Raw genomic sequence first — 21,586 nt, 5'->3', positions numbered from 1 at the left:
GCAGATTCTTTAAATGCATCTTTTACAGCAAATTGCAAGATTAGTATATATTTGGATCATAATGGAAAGTACTTTGAGGCTATTGTTAATGCATCTTTTATTGCATTGTCTATTAAGGTGAGAAAATGGTTCGCTATTCGTACCCTGAAGTGAACTATGAGATGGGCTTGAAGTATGAAAAGGAAGCGGAGTTGATGCAGGCCCAAATGATGGACCATGCCATTAGCAATGCCATCAACTACCTGGGCTCTGACTCCTTAAGGCCTGTGGTCCATCACCCATCCCTCTCCATGGCCGAGGTGGTACCAATGGTGAACCCGCTATTTCATCCGGTGTACCCGCTCGGCCCGCGCATGGACAGGCCCAGCAGTCGCGAGGCTCCTCCAATGCCCCACCCAAACCAAGAGTTCCCGCACCCAACCAATGGCGCGATTTCCTTGGTCAGGCCCAAGAATCCTCAGTTGGCCCGAGACGGGTCGCCGTGCAACAGTGGACAGGATTCGGCCGATTCGGCACGGAGCAGCCCTCGGGACAAGCTCAGCGCTGCCGGGCACAGGTCGCGATCCAGCCCGGGGTTTGGCCGGGCAGAGGAAGGCAGGGCGATCGACGCCAGCCGTGTCACCGCGAGGGATGGCATCCGCGTCTTCAGCCGCGAGGGCCAGGAGCTGAGGGTGTTCCAGTGCGAGCACTGCCGCGTTCTGTTCCTGGACCACGTCATGTACACCATCCACATGGGTTGCCATGGTTACAGAGACCCGCTGGAGTGCAACATCTGCGGCCACCGCAGCAAAGATCGCTACGAGTTCTCCTCGCACATTGTTCGTGGAGAACACACCTTTCGTTAGCACTCTTGCAGTCGATTTTCTGCAGACGGCACGAGTTTACTGCCGAAGCATTACGTGAGCACCAATCGGTAGATATATGAAGGTTTGGGTCCAATAGAAATGTTTTCATTTTGGAGCTGTTTGAAGATTTTTGTTCTGGGTGAGGGGATGAGTAGTTTATTTTGTGAATGTTTCGTTTGACTTTCTTTTCCCAATTTTTTGTTTCAAAACACACATTTTATTGTTGTGTATGTACTGAACCTTCCAGCAGAGCAGCTATGTGTTATCTAAAGTTGTGAAGTTCTTTCTCTTTTATTTGTCATCTTTATTACCTCGATGCATGCTGTCATTCCTGTTTCATGGATCTCGATCAATATTACAGGTAAACGGAGAAACCAGAGGACCACTGGAGAACTAAACCGTCTAGTTTTGTAAAAAAAAAAGAAAAAAAAAAGACTAATTCATAGCTTCATGCTGCTGTGGCTTCTTAGTGCCTTGCTGATGTTTTGAACGGCACGATTTTGCCTTTTACAGAGTGGTTTGTATCTTTTTAGCCTCTTTTCTCATCACTCGCTCCATTTCGATGAAGTTCGGCGTGTGGGCTGAAGCTTTCGTGCTAATTTCCTGTTCCTCATGCCGGTTCTATGCTAGTTTCACAAAAGCAGTCCTGTAGTTGGCACAGTCTTTCGGACACATTACAATGAAGTGTTGATGACAATCCCCTCGTGTCTCGCAGATTTTAACGGGAGACTGACTTTCTTTTTATGCTAAGGACAGATGAGTGTTCCGTGCTGTTTTGCTTCTGTTGCACACTTACTATCATCTCTTGCGTTCTTATGCACTTCGCTGAAAACTGCACTGCGACATGCCTTGATAAACCTGTTTTTTGCACTATTAGCTTGAGGCCTTGGGCAAAAATATGCTATTTCCATGCTATTGATAAAGCGAACAAAGATCATTGTTCAGTTTAGCTAGTCACAGTGCAGTAGTTTGAACAAGTCTATATTAACATGCTTTACCAACAGGGTTGCCATATTTTTGATTGAAATCTGTGAATTTCACTCTGCCTTTCAGACCGAATGCCTCATTATTAATGCCTTGTTAAATAAATCTCCTCTGACTGTCTTCAGTGTTACAGCACAAACTCTTTAGATCAGTAAAGAGTCTAGATTTTCTTTTTCAATCCACAAATGTTGTATTTTTAGCCCACACATGGACCAATGTATTTGTTGTTGAGCTTTCTAATATGCACCTACATGCGCGGCATATGCATTTTTCATTCGACTCTAGTTAGCTAATATATTTTATCATAGAGAGACAAATAGATAACCTATGCGCAGTTACAAATGACAAAATAAATCTCTCTGATACTGGAACAATGTAGATCTTATAAACCTAACAACAACTTCTGTTGATGCTAGAAGATTGCTGTCGAGATTTCATCGCTAACCCGGACTGCACGAGAGCTTTACAAGATAAAACGCGGTTTATTAATCAAACAATGTTTCACTCCCTCCAACTCTTTAGAATTTTCCCATGCTTGATGCAGAGACCTTTTCTAATTATTTTCAGGGCATTAAAATCAGTCGTGAAAATTTTGAATATTTGTTTTTATAATGTTCACAGTCGTTTATTTTCCCTTCCTGTTTCTCTTCCCTTTTTACTTGCTCTTTCTTTCATACACTCTTTTTTTCTTTCTTCGATGTTGTTGAATATTTACATGAAGCGTTCTGTAGCACAACCATAAATCCAGCTTCAATCAACGCATACGTCTCAACATGTACTACTGTTCAGAACCTCCCTTGCATATTTGTTGGACTTTTATGTCAGTGCTAAAAGAGCTTAACATCACTATCAGACTTTGTTTTAAAGCTTTGCTTTTGTCTTCTCTGCTTTGAGGAAAACTCCAAAAAAACTGTGAATATGCCCTTTAAACGTTATGAGGAAAAAGACTTAAAAGGCAACAGATAGAAATGCATTTTATTGTTCTTTAAAAAATAGCTTTGCCTTTTTTTTACACCTCCAAAAAATGACACAACGTGCACACATATCACCTCTTAAATCCTGAAACATTTTGAAGAATTTTATTTGTTCTTGTGAAGCATGAATATCTTTATGCATTTTAGATGCTTTTTGTTTTAGTTTTTTTGATTGGTGTTACAAGCAGGCATGAAATTGAATGTGCTCCACAATTCCAGGGCATTTTATAGAATTGTTATCAAAGCTTATTGTATATTATACATTGTATTTGTTTAGTTTAAAAAAAGAAAAAAGGTGAAGGAAACATTGATGTAAGACTATGTTTACAACTGAATGAACAAGAGCACATGAACAAAACGTGTTCTTATGATGAGTCTACACTTATGGGAGTGGAGAGTACTTGAACTTACAAGAAAGGCACTCTAGAGTCAGGTTTCACTTTTTACCTTAAAGTGTATGGGACTGCTATTTTCTCATCTGTGTAAATATTATAATTTTTTTGTGTGAGAGAAAGGTGTTTTTTTTTGTTTTGTTTTTAACTGTTCTTATTCACTGTGGACCTTTTAATGGTAAGACAAGGGTTTGCAGTGTATTTTTATACAAGTGAATAAATGTATGTATGAATTATATACATTATATTTTGGTAAAAATGTTGAAAGGGGTTATCTTTTGCTGTGTGTCGGTTAACTTTTTTGGGTTTTCTCAGGTACAGTGTTGTCAAAAATCTTATTATAAGGCATTTTTAGGAGAGATTTGAATTAATATTGAATTGTTTAGCACTATTTGACAAAGTCAAATATCCAAATAAATATATATATATATATATAAAAATATATATTTTTTTATTTTTAAAGATAGAAATCTTATAAGTAAGACCAAGGTTTACTGTTTCTAAGGCTGACTTTTGTAACCTTGGCATCATTAAGGAAAGTTTGTCGTTCTATGTTGGTTTTTGAAGCATGGGCTTTTCTGCATTAAATACTGTCATATGAACCTGTTGCTGTCTGTTCCTTTCCTCCTCATTTTCACACTGGTTGTGTGGTGTTTATATTGCTTGTGTGAATCTTTCGATCTTGTATACTTAGAATAGATGTGTGGTCTCATAGAACGAGGCAGCCCTTTTTTTCAGGGACTTGTGGTTTTAGTCAAAGGCCATCTCTTTTGTTTCCGCTGTCCTTTTCCGGTTTGCAAATATGCTCAGCAGCCTGAGAGAGCGTATGTCGAAGTCAGACCAACAAACATATGCAGTGTTACAGGAACAACAAGTCAGAGACTGATGCTCTACTATTACTGGGTGATGCAGAGGGCACAAGAATAAGAAAATCAAGTGTTTTTTTATTTTATTTTTAATGTGAGTTTTGTCAGTGTGTCATTAGTAATTTCTTTATTTCACATGAATCATTTTCATCTAATATACTGTACACTGCCATTCAAAAATTTGGGATCAGTAAGATTTAATGCAAGGATGCATTAAATGGATCAGTAAATATATTTACAATGCATGTTACAAAAGATTTATATTTCAGATAAAATGTTATTTTGAACTTGAATATTTTGAAAATGTATCATGGTTTACACAAAAATATTAAGCGGCACAACTGTTTTCATCTTTGAGATGTTTCTTAAGCAGCAAATGAGTATTTTAGAGTGATTTGTGAAGGATAATGTGACACTGAAGACTCATGGCATTCAGCTGCGCCATCAGAGATAAATTGCATATTAAAATATATATATTATTATAATTTTTTATTGTAATAATATTTCACAGTAACAATGTTTTACTGTGTTTTTCATCAAATAAATGCAGGCTTGGTGAGGATAAGAGACTATAAAAAAACAAAAAAACAACAACAACTTTGCAACCCCAAACTCTTGATTGGTAGTGTATATACAGTATGTATGTGTGTGTATTTCTATAGAATCATATGTTCAATTAAATAACATAATAATAAATAGTAAGTAGAAGTAAGATAATAAATAGTAAGATAATAAGTAGAAGTCTGTAAGTTATTTAATTTTACAATTTGTCTGCGATCCACTGTATACCCACCTGGTTTTTACAGTCCCGGGACCATCCCTCCTCCTTTCTCATCCGGGCTTGGGACCGGAATTGGTCCCAAAAAGCAGACTTTAAAAAAATCTAACTCTCAGTTTCACTGACAAGGCTTAAGCCTAGTCCCAGACTAAAATGCATATTTGATCTGTTTTAACTGAAAGCAACTTTCACTGACATATCTTAAAATAAGTCAGTGCCAATTGTTCTGTCTCAACATGCACACCAGTAATGTTTTTTTTTTCTAAAGCACGTTTATAAAAAGCTACTTAAATGTCCTAATGAACTAAGGCCTGATCCTGGCTCAATCTAAGCCCTGTCTGAAACCAGGCCAAATGTTCAAATGCAGTGCCTGCAGCGAATACTAGGTGCCACTCTGTGCGAGTGGTCTGTTTCGAAATAACACCATCAGACCGAGGTGCCAAAATCAACCAACAGTCGAAGTAATCCAAAATCGCTTGTTACAGTGGTTTGGCAAACTATGCCAAATGAATGAACAACACCTATCTTACAGACTCCGGTGGCAGCGGCCTGCGAAATGGAAGGTCCAACTAATGGTGCCCAAGATAACCTGGGCAAAACAGATCGAAGCTGACCTAAAAAAAAAAAAAAAAAGGGCTTAGCCCAAAATTTCTAAATGATATATAATAATTATTATTTCAATCAGATGTGTGATCAAAATTTGCAAGGTGTTTTAGATTGTGCTTTTATGTATGGACAATTAGTGTTGCCATTTTTATTTTTAAATCAATATTTAAAACTTATTATAAATCAGATTCTTCTGGTCCTGGATGCTGATTGGTCAATGCTTTCAGTTATGCAAAAATGCACAATAGTAGAAGAATGCCAAATTTACTTAATAAAAATGTTTTTAAAGAAAATGTGTCCTTAATATTTCTATTATAGCAAAGCAACAAGGCCCTCAAGCCTGTTTATGTCTAACCATGTTCTTTAAAACTTGCTTTTCAACCTTATTGCTTCATTTTAATTACTGCCTTTAAATACAAACTATTTTAAATACACATTTGACTGACAGGTAACAGTAGGTATTATCTGTCTGCAGGCGTCTGCTGGAGCGGGACGTTTAAATGTTTTATCTGGACACTGACATGCGATCCTGTTTATTTTACACTGAATGTGTTCTGAGAAGCCCTGGAGGGACCTCTAACAGCACTAAACTCGCCGGGTCTCCACCAGCGCTGCAAAAAAAAAGCCTCTTCTTGTCACAGTCTGTGACCTTTGCTTTAGCTTGTGTGTTTCTTGGGTGATGCTCCAAATGCCAGGAGGTGGTGGGTACCTCCTTGTCTGTGGCTTTCTTTGCAGAAACACTGGCATCCCCTCTACCTCTCAAAGTCCACATGCATCAAAGTCCTGGCTCGATTCGTGCGCCCGCAATGTCAAAGCCCCTCTGAGATGCGTGCAGTTGCACAAAGATGACAGAGATAAGTTTGCGTTGAAGGGGCTGTGTTGGTTAAGACATGATTGCAACAGAATATCTCTAAACCTCTACTCAGCCCTCCTATTGTTTGGGGTTTTGTCAGTTTGCTACTCTCTCTCTCTCTCTCTCTCTCTCTCTCTCTCTCTATCTCTCTCTCTCTCTCTCTCTCTCTCTCTCTCTCTCTCTCTCTCTCTCTCTCTCTCTCTCTCTCTCTCTCTCTCTCTCTCTCTCTCTCTTTGTGATAGGTTGTTGGCCTGATCTTGTCTGAACATGACTCATATCCTTAACGGTGGAGGTGAGCTTTATCTCTTCAACTGTCTTTTTTGCTTAGCTTTGATTTTAGGAGTGCTGCCAATGCACTGGCACATACAGGCCAATAATCTTTTAAAGATATACAGTAGCATGAGAGAATCTCTGTGTGTTACTCTGGAAGGTATTGTATCATAGTATTAATTTGCTTTTATAATGTATTTATATACTAGAAAAATACAAACTTCAGTTCCGTGGACTTTTAAAGCCACAATATGTAACTTTTTTGCTTTAAAAATAGCAAAAATCACTATATCTATGTTATTTTTTGTTTTGTTTTGTTGTGTACTTACATTATCCCGACTGTTTCCAACAACTTTCAAACCAGGAGAAATTTGTACGTAACGTCCCGTTTCTTTATTTCCGTTTTGTCGCCTTCAATGGCGTCATATCCGCGTTGTCCCTGGTTTCCGCTCGTACTGCCATGGCAACCAGAGCTATGAACCAGAGCCCTCTGATAGTAACCAAAGCGACTGACGGTAGTTCGCAATGTCTATTTGCACGCTGTTGTTGTTTCGTTCAAACATTATGGACCATGGCAAGCAGACTTTGGATACAAAAGGAGAACTAAAACGAGAATCAATATCAGCGCGGTGTTTTCGAGATGCCTAGAGCTCCCATAGACAGTATATAAACGAGAGCTCCACGTCCGAGACTTCGACCGCTTCTACGTGTACTTTATTAAACAGGTGAGCACATTTACATAAAACTAATCAATGTTATATAGCTCAACATGAAGAAATGTTAGAATATGATCTGTATGTTACCGGTATTCTAATGTTGATCTAGCTTACTGCTAGTCTCATACAGACAAACTAACACATACATTTCAACACATTCAAATGCAGTTTAGTGTGATAGTGTAATGTTAGACCAAGTGAAACAACGCTGCGTTACCTCACAAGTTTAATTGTGAGGTGTAACGCGTGTAACGTTAGTTCGGTAGAATGAAATGTCCATATTCCTTATATGATAGCTGATAGCTGTCTCTTAGCAATCCCGAACTGCTTCATATCACAGTCATGATAAAAGCATCAATGTATTCAGTCATCCATAAACATTATTAGATCCATAGATTAGATCGGTCGGCTTGACGTTGACGACAAGATCCATAATTCTTAGCAAATGTTGCGTCATCAAACTACGCCTTTGTTATTGTAAATAGGTTAGCGACCCCTAGTGGCGAAAAATTCCATACTGTACGTTTAAGTGCCAGTGTTAGGGAAGCTCCGACTTCACAAGCTAATCTTTTAGCTTGTTAGCTAGAAGCTACAAACAAAAAGTAGCTAACAAATTTGAAACTACTTATGAGGCAATATATTTTTAAATATATAAATATCAGATTATATAATTGTATAGTTTAATCAGGGCAACATTTGTGAAAAAATGAACAATTAAGAGAACAGCATTGGAAAGATACATTTTACACTACAATATAACTAAAAAAGCTAGAATACACCATTTAGATAACTGAATGAAAAACATAGTGACATAGTATACAATAAACATAGTATAAAACAGAAGATTTACACAAAAAGACATTTACACAAATCATCCAAATGAATCGATTAACCATGAAACAGATTTTGACCTTATTTAGCCCCGCCCCCTTTAAAAACTTCCCAGTTTGCTTGAATTGCTACATCCGCTTCAAACATTACAATGCTCATGATAACTTCCATTTACTCTGCAATAAGTATATCCACTTCACCAGCAAATTACACTTCGACAGCGCTGCCATAGAAATATACAGAGCTACCGCAAAATGTTCAATGACAAAATTCTAAAGATGGCTGCGCACTTGTTTCTTTGGTGCGTCTATAAGAGACAGCCCTGTTAGGTGGGAAAACAGCTCAAATTAAACTTTTTTGGCTGGTCTTTCCCTTACGAAAAATACGTTTATTCAAGTGTGCTATTAGTTTACTTCTTTTAAACAAAAAATAACGTCTACTTTAAACGTCTACTTTTTATGTACTTCTCAGAAATATACTTTATGTACTTAACAGAAATATACTTAAATTACACTTAAGTGTACTTGACTTATACTGAGAGAAAAGTCAGAGTATATTTGGCCTGTACTTGTACTCAATCTTTTGATCGAGATATACTTAAAAGTATAATTAAGTATTCAAAGTATACTTGGCTTGTAGTCGTGTTAACTCTTTTGAGTAGCCTATTAAATATACGTTTTTTTACATAGTTGTTCATATACAGTCTTATGAAACTTACATTGTTTGAAAATATTGATTAAAATATTGATATAAAACAGATATGTTTGCAATTCTGTGTATCTGAATTTTTGTTTAGGCTAGTCCACTGGTAGTGTATAGAAATTTACTTTAATTCTACTTTACTCTTTCCCCTCCATTGACTGAATTTTCCAGCTATCCATGTTTTCACTGTTATACGGTAGGGGGCGCTATATGACATTTTCTAGTATAGAATCTCCAGATCAAAACTCAGGAGAAGAAGAAGCTGAAACAAGTGATAGAAGATTGCTCACTCAAATGTAAAATAACGTGATCATCAAACATTAAACAGCGTGTAAATCAAAACTGCTTAATATTACCAAATGAAATGAAGCGTAACACATGAAGAGAAAACGACTGTGAAGCTTTGGACTCGATCTACTCCATCTGTGTTTTGATCATCGTTCTGAATCTGATCAAGGCGTAGTCTTTGACAAAAATGTGATTTTCTCAACTTTTTTGTTTTAAATGTTGCCTTTCTTTGTGAAACTTACCAACATTCAAGTGTTGATAAAAAAGGATGCATGAAGCTAATAAAATGTTTTTAAAATTAAAGTACAGTTAAAGGTATTTTTAAGTATAAAAAATACAATTTGAACGTAGTGGTATAGACTAGGCCTAACAAGTGCAAAACATAATATATAAATAGTAAACTATAAGTATAATGTTAAGTTCACTTAAAGAAAACTTGTAGTATAAAACTACTAAACTAGTAGTTTACTGAGAGTACACTAAAAGAGCAAAAAGAATGTATAATTAGTAAACTACAAGTATAATGTTAAGTTCACTTAAAAAAAAACTTGCAGTATAAAACTACTAAACTAGTAGTTTACTGAAAGTATACTTCAAAGTGTACTTACATAAACTAAAAAATTGCTACAAGTATTAAAATAGTAAACTACTAGTATACACATAAGTTCACTTGCAGTTACAAATGAGAAATGTTGTGCACTTAAATTTTACTACTGTTACACTTATAGTACACTTAAACATATACTTTTATATAGGCAACTAAAAGTGGGCCAATTTGGTCCCAAGCGGTGTGTTAAAATAGTACACTTACAAGTTTACTACAAGTACATATTGACATTACTTACTGCATAATGTAAACTTAAAAATATACTTGAACATTACTTAAGTAAACTTCATAAAATGAACTTGAAGTATACTTCTTTTTCCATAAGGGTTGTTACTCAGCCTCAGCAACTGAGCTACTGTTCATCTGGTCTGCCAGCCTAACTAGGTAAAGTAATGGTTAGAACCCCTATAAAAGTAGCTAGCTAAACCAGGCTGGAAGACCAGCTCAGGCTGGTTTTAGCTTTTCAGCAGGGAAAAAAGAACAATTTATGCCCCAAAAAAGAACATTTGTAGAATGTCCCAGTGAAATAACCAAACAGGAGCCATGCGCTATTGTCAGAAGAACATTTTCTGGGTATCATTAGTTCCCTTTCCACCCAGACGCAGGCTGTTGTGATACCTGTTCTGGTTACAGCTGGTTTAGCAGGCTGGTTTTAGTGGGGCTTTGACCACTTCTTCAACTGGTCAGGATGGGAGACCAGTGGACAACCCAGCTGAACACCAGCTACACACAGTTTAAAACAGCTTTTAAAGGAACACTCCACCGTTTTTTCATATTAAACTATGTTATACATACCTCTCTCGTCTCAGTGCGTGCACTCAATCGCTCTGGCGCGCGGCAACACTTTGATAGCACTTAGCTTAGCCCAGTTCATTCATTAGGGACCAAACAGAGATGAAGTTAGAAGCGACTTTTTCCACGTTTTCCCTATTTAAATACAGTTACACGAGTAGTTACACGACCAAGTATGGTGACACAAAATAAAACGTGGCGCTTTTCTGAGCGGGTAAAAAGGATAACTATAATGTATGGCGGAATAGCACTTGGGAGCACTTCGACTCGGCGCAGTAAAAAGTCACTTTGGTTCTAATGACAGAAGTGAGAGGGAGAGAGGGAGAGGATTTTTCAGGCTTGACTTTTTACTGTGCCGAGTCGAAGTGCTCCCAAGTGCTATTCTGCAATACATTATAGTTATCCTTTTTACCTTTTTATTTTGTGTCACCATACTTGGTCATGTAACTACTCGTGTAACTGTATTTAAATAGGGAAAATGTGGAGGTGTTTGGTCGCTTCTAACTTCATCTCTGTTTGGTCCCTAATGAATGAACTGGGCTAAGCTAAGTGCTATCAAAGTGTCGCCGCGCGCCAGAGCGATTGAGTGCACGCACTGAGACGAGAGAGGTATGTATCAACTCGTCTTAGTTAAGGGAATAACATAGTTTAATATGAAAAAACGGAGGAGTGTTCCTTTAAACCAGCAAGATAAGCCAACCAGCATACGCTGGTTTTAGCAGCATTAACTGTGCTATAAAATTACAAGTACAAACACAGTAAATCTACAGTACAATGTGACATTAAAATAGCAATGTAGTATTTTGTGACATTAAATGGTTGAAAGAAGTAGATTGTTAGTGGAAAACTATGCTGTTTTTAAAATTGCTTGAGCTACTGCCTGTTGAAAATGTAGGTAAAGGTTCACCCAAAAATTACAATTCTGTCATCATTTAGGCCTATCACCCTCATGTTGACTTCTGTGAAACACAAAAGAAAATATTTTAGAGAATGTTGGAAACCAAATGTTTGTTGAGCCTTGAGTCCTTGACCATTGTTCCATGGAAAAGCGAAAGAAAGTCACAGGTTTGGAACAACATAAAGGTGAGTAAATGATGACAGGACTTTCATTTTTGGCTGGACTTATTAGCATTGGTTAATGCTGAAGACTGTCAGTACATTGACTAGTGGGGATGTTCATGTCTCACATTTTATCTGTGTAAAATCTTAGGGAAGCTGCAGACCAGAATCCACCACAGTGTGAAGGTGGGCTAAAACTGACAAGCTACTTGTGCCATAAAATGCTTTTGGCCTTTAGCCCTCATGCTGTGGCAAATGTACAATTCGCCCTCAGATAGGTGTGAACTTACTCTGTGGCATTTTGTTGCTTCCTTATTTCAATATTCTCACACATCTTCAGCGTCAGAATGGAAAGAACTGTCTAACTTTCTTGTAAGTTGCAGTTTTAATTTGACATGCATAGATTTTGACGAGTTTTAATGTGTTGAATGAATTGTTCTAAATAAACCATGCACCATTCAAAGGGGTTAGTAAGATTTTGAAAGAAATTAATACTTTTATTCTGCAAGTATACATTAAAAAAGATTTCTATTTAAAAAAAATGCGGATCTTTTGAACTTTCTATTCATCAAAAATCCTGGGATTTTTGTTTTTATCTGTATCCGTATCACGGGTTCCACACAAATATTAAGCAGCACAACTGTTTCTTTTCTACTGTATTTTGATCAAATAAATGCAGCCTTGATGAGCACAAGAGACTGCTTTCAAAAATGATTACTTCTCATTTTTCAGTTTATAAATGGATGTCACTCATCACTTGAAACTTCCAGCGGAATTCAACAGAGCATGATTTATATTTTGGAACATTCAACCTCCTTTTATGCTTCCCTCTTCTCTCTAATGATCAGAACCAATCAGACGAATCAGCTTTTATGAGGGCTCCAGTGAAGCATGCTAATTTTTGGACGATTAGTGTTGTGTTGGTAGGTAAGAACTGATCACCGTGACCCAGAAATGTCTTCAGGATTGTTTTGCAATCATCATAGGTGACTCCTATTCCAGTTTTTCCAGCCCGGCAGTGTGGGGGTTGTCTTAGCTGGCCTTTGTGCCATCCATTGCACTGGAGAACACACCCTATTAAAATGCATGCCTTTATTTACACCTCCACAGTTAGAGGTCAGGATTTAGCGTGTGCTGTGACAGAACATCCGAAAAATGTGCGGAGCTCAAATCTTAAGCGTCATGACTGTCACGGTGTCTATTAGCTATAAAGAGAGTTATGAAAATTATGTGGGGAAAAAAGAGCAATTGTCAAACTGTTTTTAGCACTGGGAGTGTCAGGAGAATCCAGCTCCACTGGTGTGGGTGGTTTTGCTGCCACTGTCATGAAGTCCCAACAGCCAGTATCCTTTCTTACAAAGCCTCAGGAAAGCAAGGCCTGTATCTTACTTGCCTGAAGCTACTGTTGAAATCCTACACAGACTCATGAGAGGCGAATATCTGTGAGAGAGGAAAAATACAAGCTGTCAACATTGTGCCTGAAGCCACTTTCGTGAAAACTAAAAAACTAAATAAAAAAAAAGCTTGGGTGTGATCTACTTAGTCTCAATTAAAAAATAGCTCACCAAGAAAATAAGCATTTTATCATTACTTTCATGTCCAATATTACTTGACACTGTTGGTTACCCAGCATGCTTTGCGGCCGGGAACAAATTACACAGTTATTTGCTAAGACTACAAAATTGTGTGATATGGTTTTAGGAGGTTATTCATAGCGTATTGTAGACTTACATTTCACTGTCATATTACATGTTGTGAATGTGTGTTACCATTGTTGAGCTGTATAGTCCCAGTGTTCCAGTCTGTCGGCTGATTATTTTAACGGGATGATTCACCTAAAAATAAAGGTTCTCTCATAATTTATGTTGTCTCATGTGGTTCATGTGAATGACTTTCCTCAACGGAACACAAAAACAGGTGTTTTTGAAGACCATTGGACCCTGTTGAATTTCATTGTGTAAATGAAAAACAAAAACACTAAGACTGATTGAAAAACACACACACACACACACACACACACACACACACACACACACACACACACACACACACACACACACACACACACACACACACACACACACACACATATATATTTATGTGTGTGTGTGTGTGTGTGTGTGTATGTATGTATGTATATATATATATATATATATATATATATATATATATATATATATATATATATATATATATATATATATATATATATATATATTTGTGTATTGTATTCCATAATAATTGACATGGTTAACAACAAATGGCAATGGGTTTTGCATGTCATGTGACCAACAAAAATAAAGTTTAGAAATTGCGAGAGAAAACAACTTACATTTTGGTCTGTTCCTCACACAAAGCTATTGTATTGTAGTGGTATGGACCTATGGAGCACCTAATGGGACATAGTGATAAAAAAAATAAAAAAATGCTTTTACATTACCTTAAGAAACTTTATGCTTGCTCGCAAAACTTTTATGTTCCCCTGAAAAACTACGCATACGAAAAAGAAGTATACTTCAAGTTCATTTTATGAAGTATACTTAAGCAATGTTAAAGTATATTTTTAAGTATACTTTATGTAGTAAGTATACTAATATCAATGTGCACTTAAAGTAAACTTGTAAGTGTACTATTTCAATACTGCTTGGGACTAAATTGGCCTACTTTTAGTATATAAAAGTATACGTTTAAGTGTACTATAAGTGTAAGAGTAGTAAACTTTAAGTAGGCTACACAACTAGGTTTCTCCTTTGTAATGCATCTGTACTACAAGTGAACTTATAAGTATACTAGTAGTTTACTACTTTAATACAAAAGTAGTAAATTTTTTAATTTATGAAAGTACACACTGAAGTGTACTCTCAGTAAACTACTGAGTCCAACACCCCCAATCACAGTCGTTTTCTCTTCATGTGTTACGCTTCATTTCATTTGGTAATATTAAGCAGTTTTGATTTACACGCTGTTTAATGTTTGATGATCACGTTATTTTACATTTGAGTGAGCAATCTTCTATCACTTGTTTCAGCTTCTTCTCCTGTGTTTTGATCTGGAGATTCATTCTGTACTAAAAGATGTGTCATAGCGCCCCCTACCGTATAACAGTGAAAACATGGATAGCTGGAAAATTCAGTCAATGGTGGGGAAAAGTAGAATTAGAGTAAATTCCTATTCACTACCAGTGGACTAGCCTACACAAAAATTCAGATACGCAGAATTAGAAACATATCTGTTTTATATCAATATTCTAATCAATATTTTCAAGCAATGCAAGTTTTATAAGACTGTATATGAAACACAATACTTGCGAAGTAATGCAAAGTTTATTGGCGGAACGCAATATTTTTGTGAAAGAACGCTAAAGTTTTGAGAGTGAATGCAAAGTTTCTTGGGGTAAGGCAATTTGTTTGTGAGTGAGCGCAAAAGATTTGAGAGCAAATGTAAAGTTTCTCTGGGGAACGCAGTACTTTTAAAAAAAATATATATATGTTTACCGATATTATGATAGGATATTATAGAGTGGACAAGAAGCGAGGTGGGAGAGAGAGAGGGGGAAAGGATCGGAAAAGGTCAGCGAGCCAAAACTCGAACTCGGTTCGACCGAAGTGCAACAGTGCTATGTGTCGGCATGCTGCCCACGAGGCTATTGGCGCCAACAAGGAACGCAATACTTTTAAAAGAAAAAGCAAAAGCATTGAAATACAATTGTATCTCCCTTCTAATTTCCTTCCCAATCATTGTGTCCCTTTTGGAGACTCCATATGGACCACTTTTATAAGATTTTATGGTAATCTTCGAAGCTTGCCAGTTTAAAGTACCATCTACTTTCTTTGTATAGAAAACAGGAGCTCAGAACTTCTGCATAAGATCTCCTTTTTGTGTTTCAACATCAGTGTTGCATGCAACATATATATGAAGGGTAGGTAAATGCTTCTCATTGTTCAGCCCAAAAGTTTATTAGATCTTACATATATGAGCACTGCAGAGAATACTGGGGCTGAATTCTCGCAATTATCTGAACTAGTCATTGCCTGACCCTCTCTACCCAGCAATTTCACAATTTCGCCTAGCTATACAGGGATGCTACACCTCCATCTTGGTTTGTCTGAAGGGGCTGAGGAGTGCTATTTCCTGTGCTAAGCGTGAAAAAAAGAAGAAGAAAAAAGAACAGAGAAAGAGGGAGAGAGAGAAAGAGACTGCTGCAAAGGCCTCTGGGTATTGGTTTGTGGTTATGCAGTCGGAGAGCTAGGGCAATCTGAAGCGAGAGGAGGAAGGAGGAGCGGGAGGGGGGCTTCCACTTTCCTTCCTACCGCTCACCAAATTCATACAGCCACTGCCAAGGGGGAAACTCCCAAAGCGGGACCCATTTAGGGCAAAACAGCCCGAAAATACACAAAAACATGATCGCCGAAGCCTAAAGCTTGCAAAGAACTTTGCACTCGCTCGAGGAGGGAACAAACTTTAACGACGCAGGCAGAAAACCGAGGGTTGTGTGTTTGCACCTGTGTGGAGCCCGGGTGAAAGGAGATGTGTGGAAAGAGACATCTGTGGAGAGGTGGAGGAAAGTGAGAGAAGGCTGGAGGGAGTTGTGTGTGTGGGGAGAGAGAGACAGATAACTGGAGGAAAACTGTGAAACAGTGGTTTGATAAAAATGGGTGCACAGATGTCAATAGCTGAAGTGAAAACAGGAAACAAATGAAGATGACATGCATCTCCCAACACATCTGACAACCCCATGATGACATTCAGAAGGTATATTAGGATACAAGAAGGAGGGAGAATTCTCTGCCGGATGTCGTGAAGCACAAGTTTTGACCTGTGTCCGATCACACAGACACCTGGGGCGTGGTATCATGCCATGCCCTCCTCGCGGGTATGAGGCACACATTAGGCCTCACAATCTGAGTGTTAGCAACTTGCTCGCTCTGTTCACACTCTCACATCCTGAGCAGGCGTTTGAGCGTTGCGGACTGAAAAGGTCAGTGGAACGTAACCACAGAGGAGCTGAAGGAGCCGGTCTAACACTGGTCTCACATCTCTGTATGGAGTGTGGTGTCACTTACTCAGCAAACCCTTATCGCAAAGATGCCCCTGACACTGTGGCAACATTTCCAGATGCTTGTCAACATAACATAAAAACGAAACGAATTTTTTTATTTAATTCATATTTTATTTAATATTACGTTTAAAATAAAATATTAAATGAAATAAAAATAAATGTAATTAATTTTACAAAATAATTAATGAAAAATTATAGTTCAGAAGCATTTCCAGAAGCATGTCAACATAACATGATTTAAGTTAAGTTATATTTAATTGAATTTGATGAATATTTTACATTTAATTTTTTATTTAATATTTAAAACGTAATTAAATATTACATTAAATAAACATTAATTAAAGTAAATTAAATACAACAGTGTAGATGCATTTCTATAAATTTAATCAAATTTAATCAAATTTCATTTCATTAAAACTAATGCTAGTGGCTACATACAAGCTCAAATACAATACAGGTTTATCATGTGGCCACTTTTGCCTTTAAAACACTCTTCTTTCAAAGTAATTCATGAGATCATCTAGTGTTATTTTAATATCATTGAGGTACTATTATAGTTTTTAATAATGTTTTGAACTCGTTTATACCGCATTTTTTTAAGTTGTATTAATTTTGTTACTTTTTATTTATTTTTTGTTATTTTTGTACATCAAGTTAAACTAAATGAAAATGCCAAATGTTTCTTTGGCAATAGCTAAAGTAAAAGTAATACGCCTTTTATTTTTTATTTTTTTAACTTTATTTTAACTATAATAACGTTGCATGGTCCATGCTTTTTCAAAAGTTCACGTGTATGCTGAGCACTTATTGACTGCTTTTCTTTCATCTTCATCAATTTAATTTATTCATTTTTAAAATAAATTTATATGTAGGAACAATTTATTTTTATTTTCAAGCATTTATATTTATTTAAGAATTCAGCTTTAAAAGCGTTTTTTTCAGACCATGAGAAACATTTAGTCAAATTCCAACCTTTTGGTTCTGCAGATCTTTGATTACATCACTTGTACTGTCTAGCCCACATAAACGTATAGTGTGACAAATTTCACCTCTTTCATTTGGCATCGTGCCTTCTTCTCCAAAATGTCATAGCGACCACTGTGTCTCCACTGTACTGTAATGAGTAGGAAGACTCTTGGTTGTAACTGTGGATAAGGTGTGTGGGCTGGTATTGGTTGTCTGTGAATGGCGCGATCAGTGAGAGGTTAAGGCAGGTCAGACGTGAGACGCTTCTCACCCCGGCACACACAGGCTGGGTGGAGTATTATTTAAAAGCTATTGTTTCTGCTCTGACAGGAGGATCCAGATCTCAGATCCAGATGTCAGCAGTGCATCATGGATATAAAAATCTGAGGTGGGACCCATGGGATTTTCCCTAAGGACTGGCAAAAGATGGATGGATGTGTTAATTGAGCCCAAGTAAAGATTAAATCATCAAATGTAAAGCAATTAATTTCTTACACTGCAAGGCAATCTTACTATAATTCTGCAGAAATAATAATAAAGATGGATGATAGAGATCTAATGATACTTGATCTGACGTGGATGGATGGAGCAACCAACACATAAAGCCTATACACAAACAAATGAGGCCTCATGGGGCCTTGCATTGCAGATGTTTGATTCGCGACTTAATTGTTCTTTTGAGCCAATTTATTTGAATGATTCTTGAATCAATTCACAAAACATTTGTAAACTTGACTGTAAGGAAGTAAATCCATCAGGTGGGAACAATATTGGTAATAATTCATATTATTAATGTTAATAATTGAACCCATTAAAGGTAGGTATTTTTTTTTATGAACACACACAGACATCACACGTCCTCAGTGTGTTCCCTAAGGCTATGCAGAGTTGTAGACAAACAGTCACTTGGTGCCGTAAACAAACAGCAGCCACCTTTTACAGTTCCTCCAGAACCAAAACAATGAGCGTATCGCGTATGCTGCTTTCACACCGTGTCATAAACGTAATTTAGAGATGGCAACCCATTGATGTTCTACCTGGATGTGAAAGTGTTCTATGTCAACACTATCAATGCTGAAATGAAACCGCAGCAGTCAGGTGGTACAAGTAAGAGCTCTTTAAGTTGTTTACGTTGATTATTATTATTGTAATGTTATGTGCTTTGAGACATGAGTTAATTTAACACCGTCTTTTGTGTTGTGATGCTTTGCAGACTCTGCTGTGTGTGTTCATGTGTTTTGTAGACGATCTGAAGGGAGGGTGGGATTTAATGCTTTCAAAGCTAGCTTGCTGCTAGCTAGTCTTTCTGAAAATTGCCTAACATGCCTTTAATTAATATCAATAATAACGTTTTTTTTTTTTCGTCTGACAACATCTCTATTTATATAGACTTGCAGTCCGCATATACAAGTGCTATAAAAATATAGCAATAAACAGCAATATTTCTACTAAATCAGATCCCATGTAGGACCGACTGCATGGGACGTCTCAAAATAATTGGTGGATCGTTTTTAACAGATTCATTGAAACGAACCTTCCGAACCGGTTCACAAATAATGTAGTACATACAAGGAAGAGAAGCAAATCACAATCCAGTATGTAAATTGATGTTAGTAAGAAGACCAATCACAATGTAGTTTGGGAATGGGAATATTCCGATGACGTCCTCTGCGTGCGTCGGCAAGTTTGGAAGCTGAACGTTCAACGGGAGATTTTCAAACGGTAATCTTTCGTTTTTCTGAGAACTGTGACGTTTACAAAACATAGGTTTTTTTACTAAATAAATTAAGCAGTTCGGGCTTAATTATTTTTTTAGATTGTTTCATTAAATTAAACAGCGCAGATAGTAAACAAATCGAGTTACTTGAGTTACAGGTGCTGCATCGTAACGTGTGTCGGTGTTGAAAAACATATGGCTCGTTTCCCGTATCTGATGTCCGCATATGAGTTCACACAGGGCTGTTTATGACATTCTGTAAATTGAATTTCCATCTACTTTCTATAGAGACTTCTAGTTTACCATCTCTCTCCCCCTACCACCTATGTCTATACAGCCGAGTTCACAAATAATGACAATAAAAAAATAAACAAAAAACCGTTGATTTGTGGTGAACATACAGTATGAAGACTGCGGTTTGTATGAGCTGTTAGTTGGTAACTCAGACCGTTTTGTAGGAGTAGCCTATGTTTCTCTGTTTCTCTCTGTGGCTGTGGGCCTTTTCATCTCTACAGAAGTAGGTTGAATAATTAGGAAATTGTGTAGAGTCTGGATGTGGGAGTGACTTAAGCGTGTGATAGTGGAAAGTCTTAGCATACAGAAACAAACTGACACTTGTGCATGGACAAAAACACTCATGCACAAAAGCGTGCATGTATGCAGGATTGCAAAGACAAACTCATACATATTCAGTTCAAGTTTATTCAGTCAGACACATTTGAGCATTCACACATGATGAGCTTCTGTTAACACTAACCTCCCTCTCTATCTGTACAGAAATAGTGATAGCTGTGAATGTGAACTATCATGTCCATACACCCCGAACCACTCGAGACCGCAGGACTGCACTCTTGTGTCTTTTTATAGACTCAGAGCGGGTTTCTCAGCCCTTTTATCTATCAGAAAAAGATATGTGCATGGCTTCTCAGTGGCCCTCTTTACCTTAACGACAAAGATAACTGGTTACATGACAAGCTGGAATTGAACTCTCAGTGTTTACTTGTCTGAGTGTCTCTTGCATAGTACAATTTTTATGTCTGACTTTAAAATGCAGCGGTGCAAAGCATGACTACAAATGCAGTTTCCATACAGCTGAGTGAAGCCATGTCCAAAACACCCAGTTTACCCAAGACTGATGCTGCCTCCAAGTGGCGGAGGCTTCTTTCTTCTGTTAAATTTGAGTCTTTTTTTTCCACTCTTGAGTTCATTACCAAACTAGGAAAGTAGTGTTTTTCCCCAAGTGTCCAGCAGATGTCGTCATTTCACTATATATTATATATATATAAACTATATATTGTGTTTTGAAGGAATAGTTCATCAATATTTTTTTTTATGGAAGATAAAATCAGATATTTTCAATCTCAGCACTTTTCCATATGATTTCTCTTTTATCTGTGATCATATAATGTATGTCTTCTGAAGTCATACAATAGTTTAATCTAATTTTCCCTCGTTGGCAGAGGGCAAGATTATCACATTTAATTTTTTTTTATTTCTCCTGAATTTTTGTAAAGTAATGACAGAAATTTTTATTTTTGTCTGAATTTCCCTTTATTTAACTATTTGATTTGATGTACATCATGCCCCTGTATTTCTGTTGTTAACATGTAAAGTCATGGATTTTTAGCCTTTGTTTTCCAAATAATTTTATTTATAAAATATAAGATGACTTTAAATTATCCATGAGCGCATCCTGTAATTTACAGTACCAACAATTATCATTCTTTTATAGCCTACAGTAGGTCTTTTTCTTGTTCATTGTTATGGTTTGATATGGCTGGACTTTCATATAGCTAAAATACTATTTATTTCTCTGGAGGTGTAACTTTTTAACCGCAAATTTGTTGCTTTTATAGGATATTAATTATCTGTTTAAGCCACATTTATCACACTGCCTGTAGTGCCTCTGTGATCCTGAAGATGGCAGCATCCTATAGCAAATCATGCTATCATCATAGTGGTCAGAAGACTGCTGTTAGAGAGCACAACTAAAGGGTTAGTTCACCCAAAAATGAAAATTATCCCATAATTTACTCACCCTCAAGCCATCCTAGGTGTATATGACTTTCTTCTTTCAGCCAAACAATCGAAAATATATTATATTCTGGCTCTTCCTAGCTTGCTTTATAATGGGAGTGAATGGTACCTTAGATTTTGAAGCCCAAAAATGGCCATCCATCGATCATAAAAGTAATCCATACGACTCCATGGTGTTAATAAATGCCTTCTGAAGTGAAGCGATGCGTTTTTGTAAGAAAAATATCCATATTTATAACTTTAT

At 37.0% G+C, this 21,586-nt stretch overlaps 1 protein-coding gene and 1 long non-coding RNA gene across 5 annotated transcripts in view; both read left to right on the top strand.

The window, feature by feature from the left end:
• Nucleotides 1-3,797, top strand: part of ikzf2 (IKAROS family zinc finger 2) — a 32,915-nt gene extending 29,118 nt beyond the window's left edge. For all 4 annotated transcript variants that reach the window (XM_082174566.1, XM_082174567.1, XM_082174565.1 and 1 more), the window contains one exon: nt 118-3,797. In XM_082174566.1, coding sequence (XP_082030692.1) covers nt 118-845 — 728 coding nt within the window. In that variant the 3' untranslated portion in view covers nt 846-3,797. The remainder of the gene's footprint in view (nt 1-117) is intronic.
• Nucleotides 3,798-7,328: 3,531 nt separating this feature from the next.
• Nucleotides 7,329-13,108, top strand: LOC309502269. The gene is made up of 2 exons (XR_014207217.1): nt 7,329-11,587; nt 11,715-13,108. It is a non-coding gene; the product is annotated as an uncharacterized lncRNA (long non-coding RNA).
• The last annotated feature ends 8,478 nt before the right edge of the window (nt 13,109-21,586 follow it).

Source organism: Leuciscus leuciscus (assembly GCF_965113295.1).
Source record: "Leuciscus leuciscus genome assembly, chromosome: 7".
NCBI classification, from domain to species: Eukaryota; Metazoa; Chordata; class Actinopteri; order Cypriniformes; family Leuciscidae; genus Leuciscus; species Leuciscus leuciscus.
The sequence above is the reverse complement of the archived record's forward strand: the minus strand, read 5'-3'. Positions and strand labels throughout refer to the sequence as shown.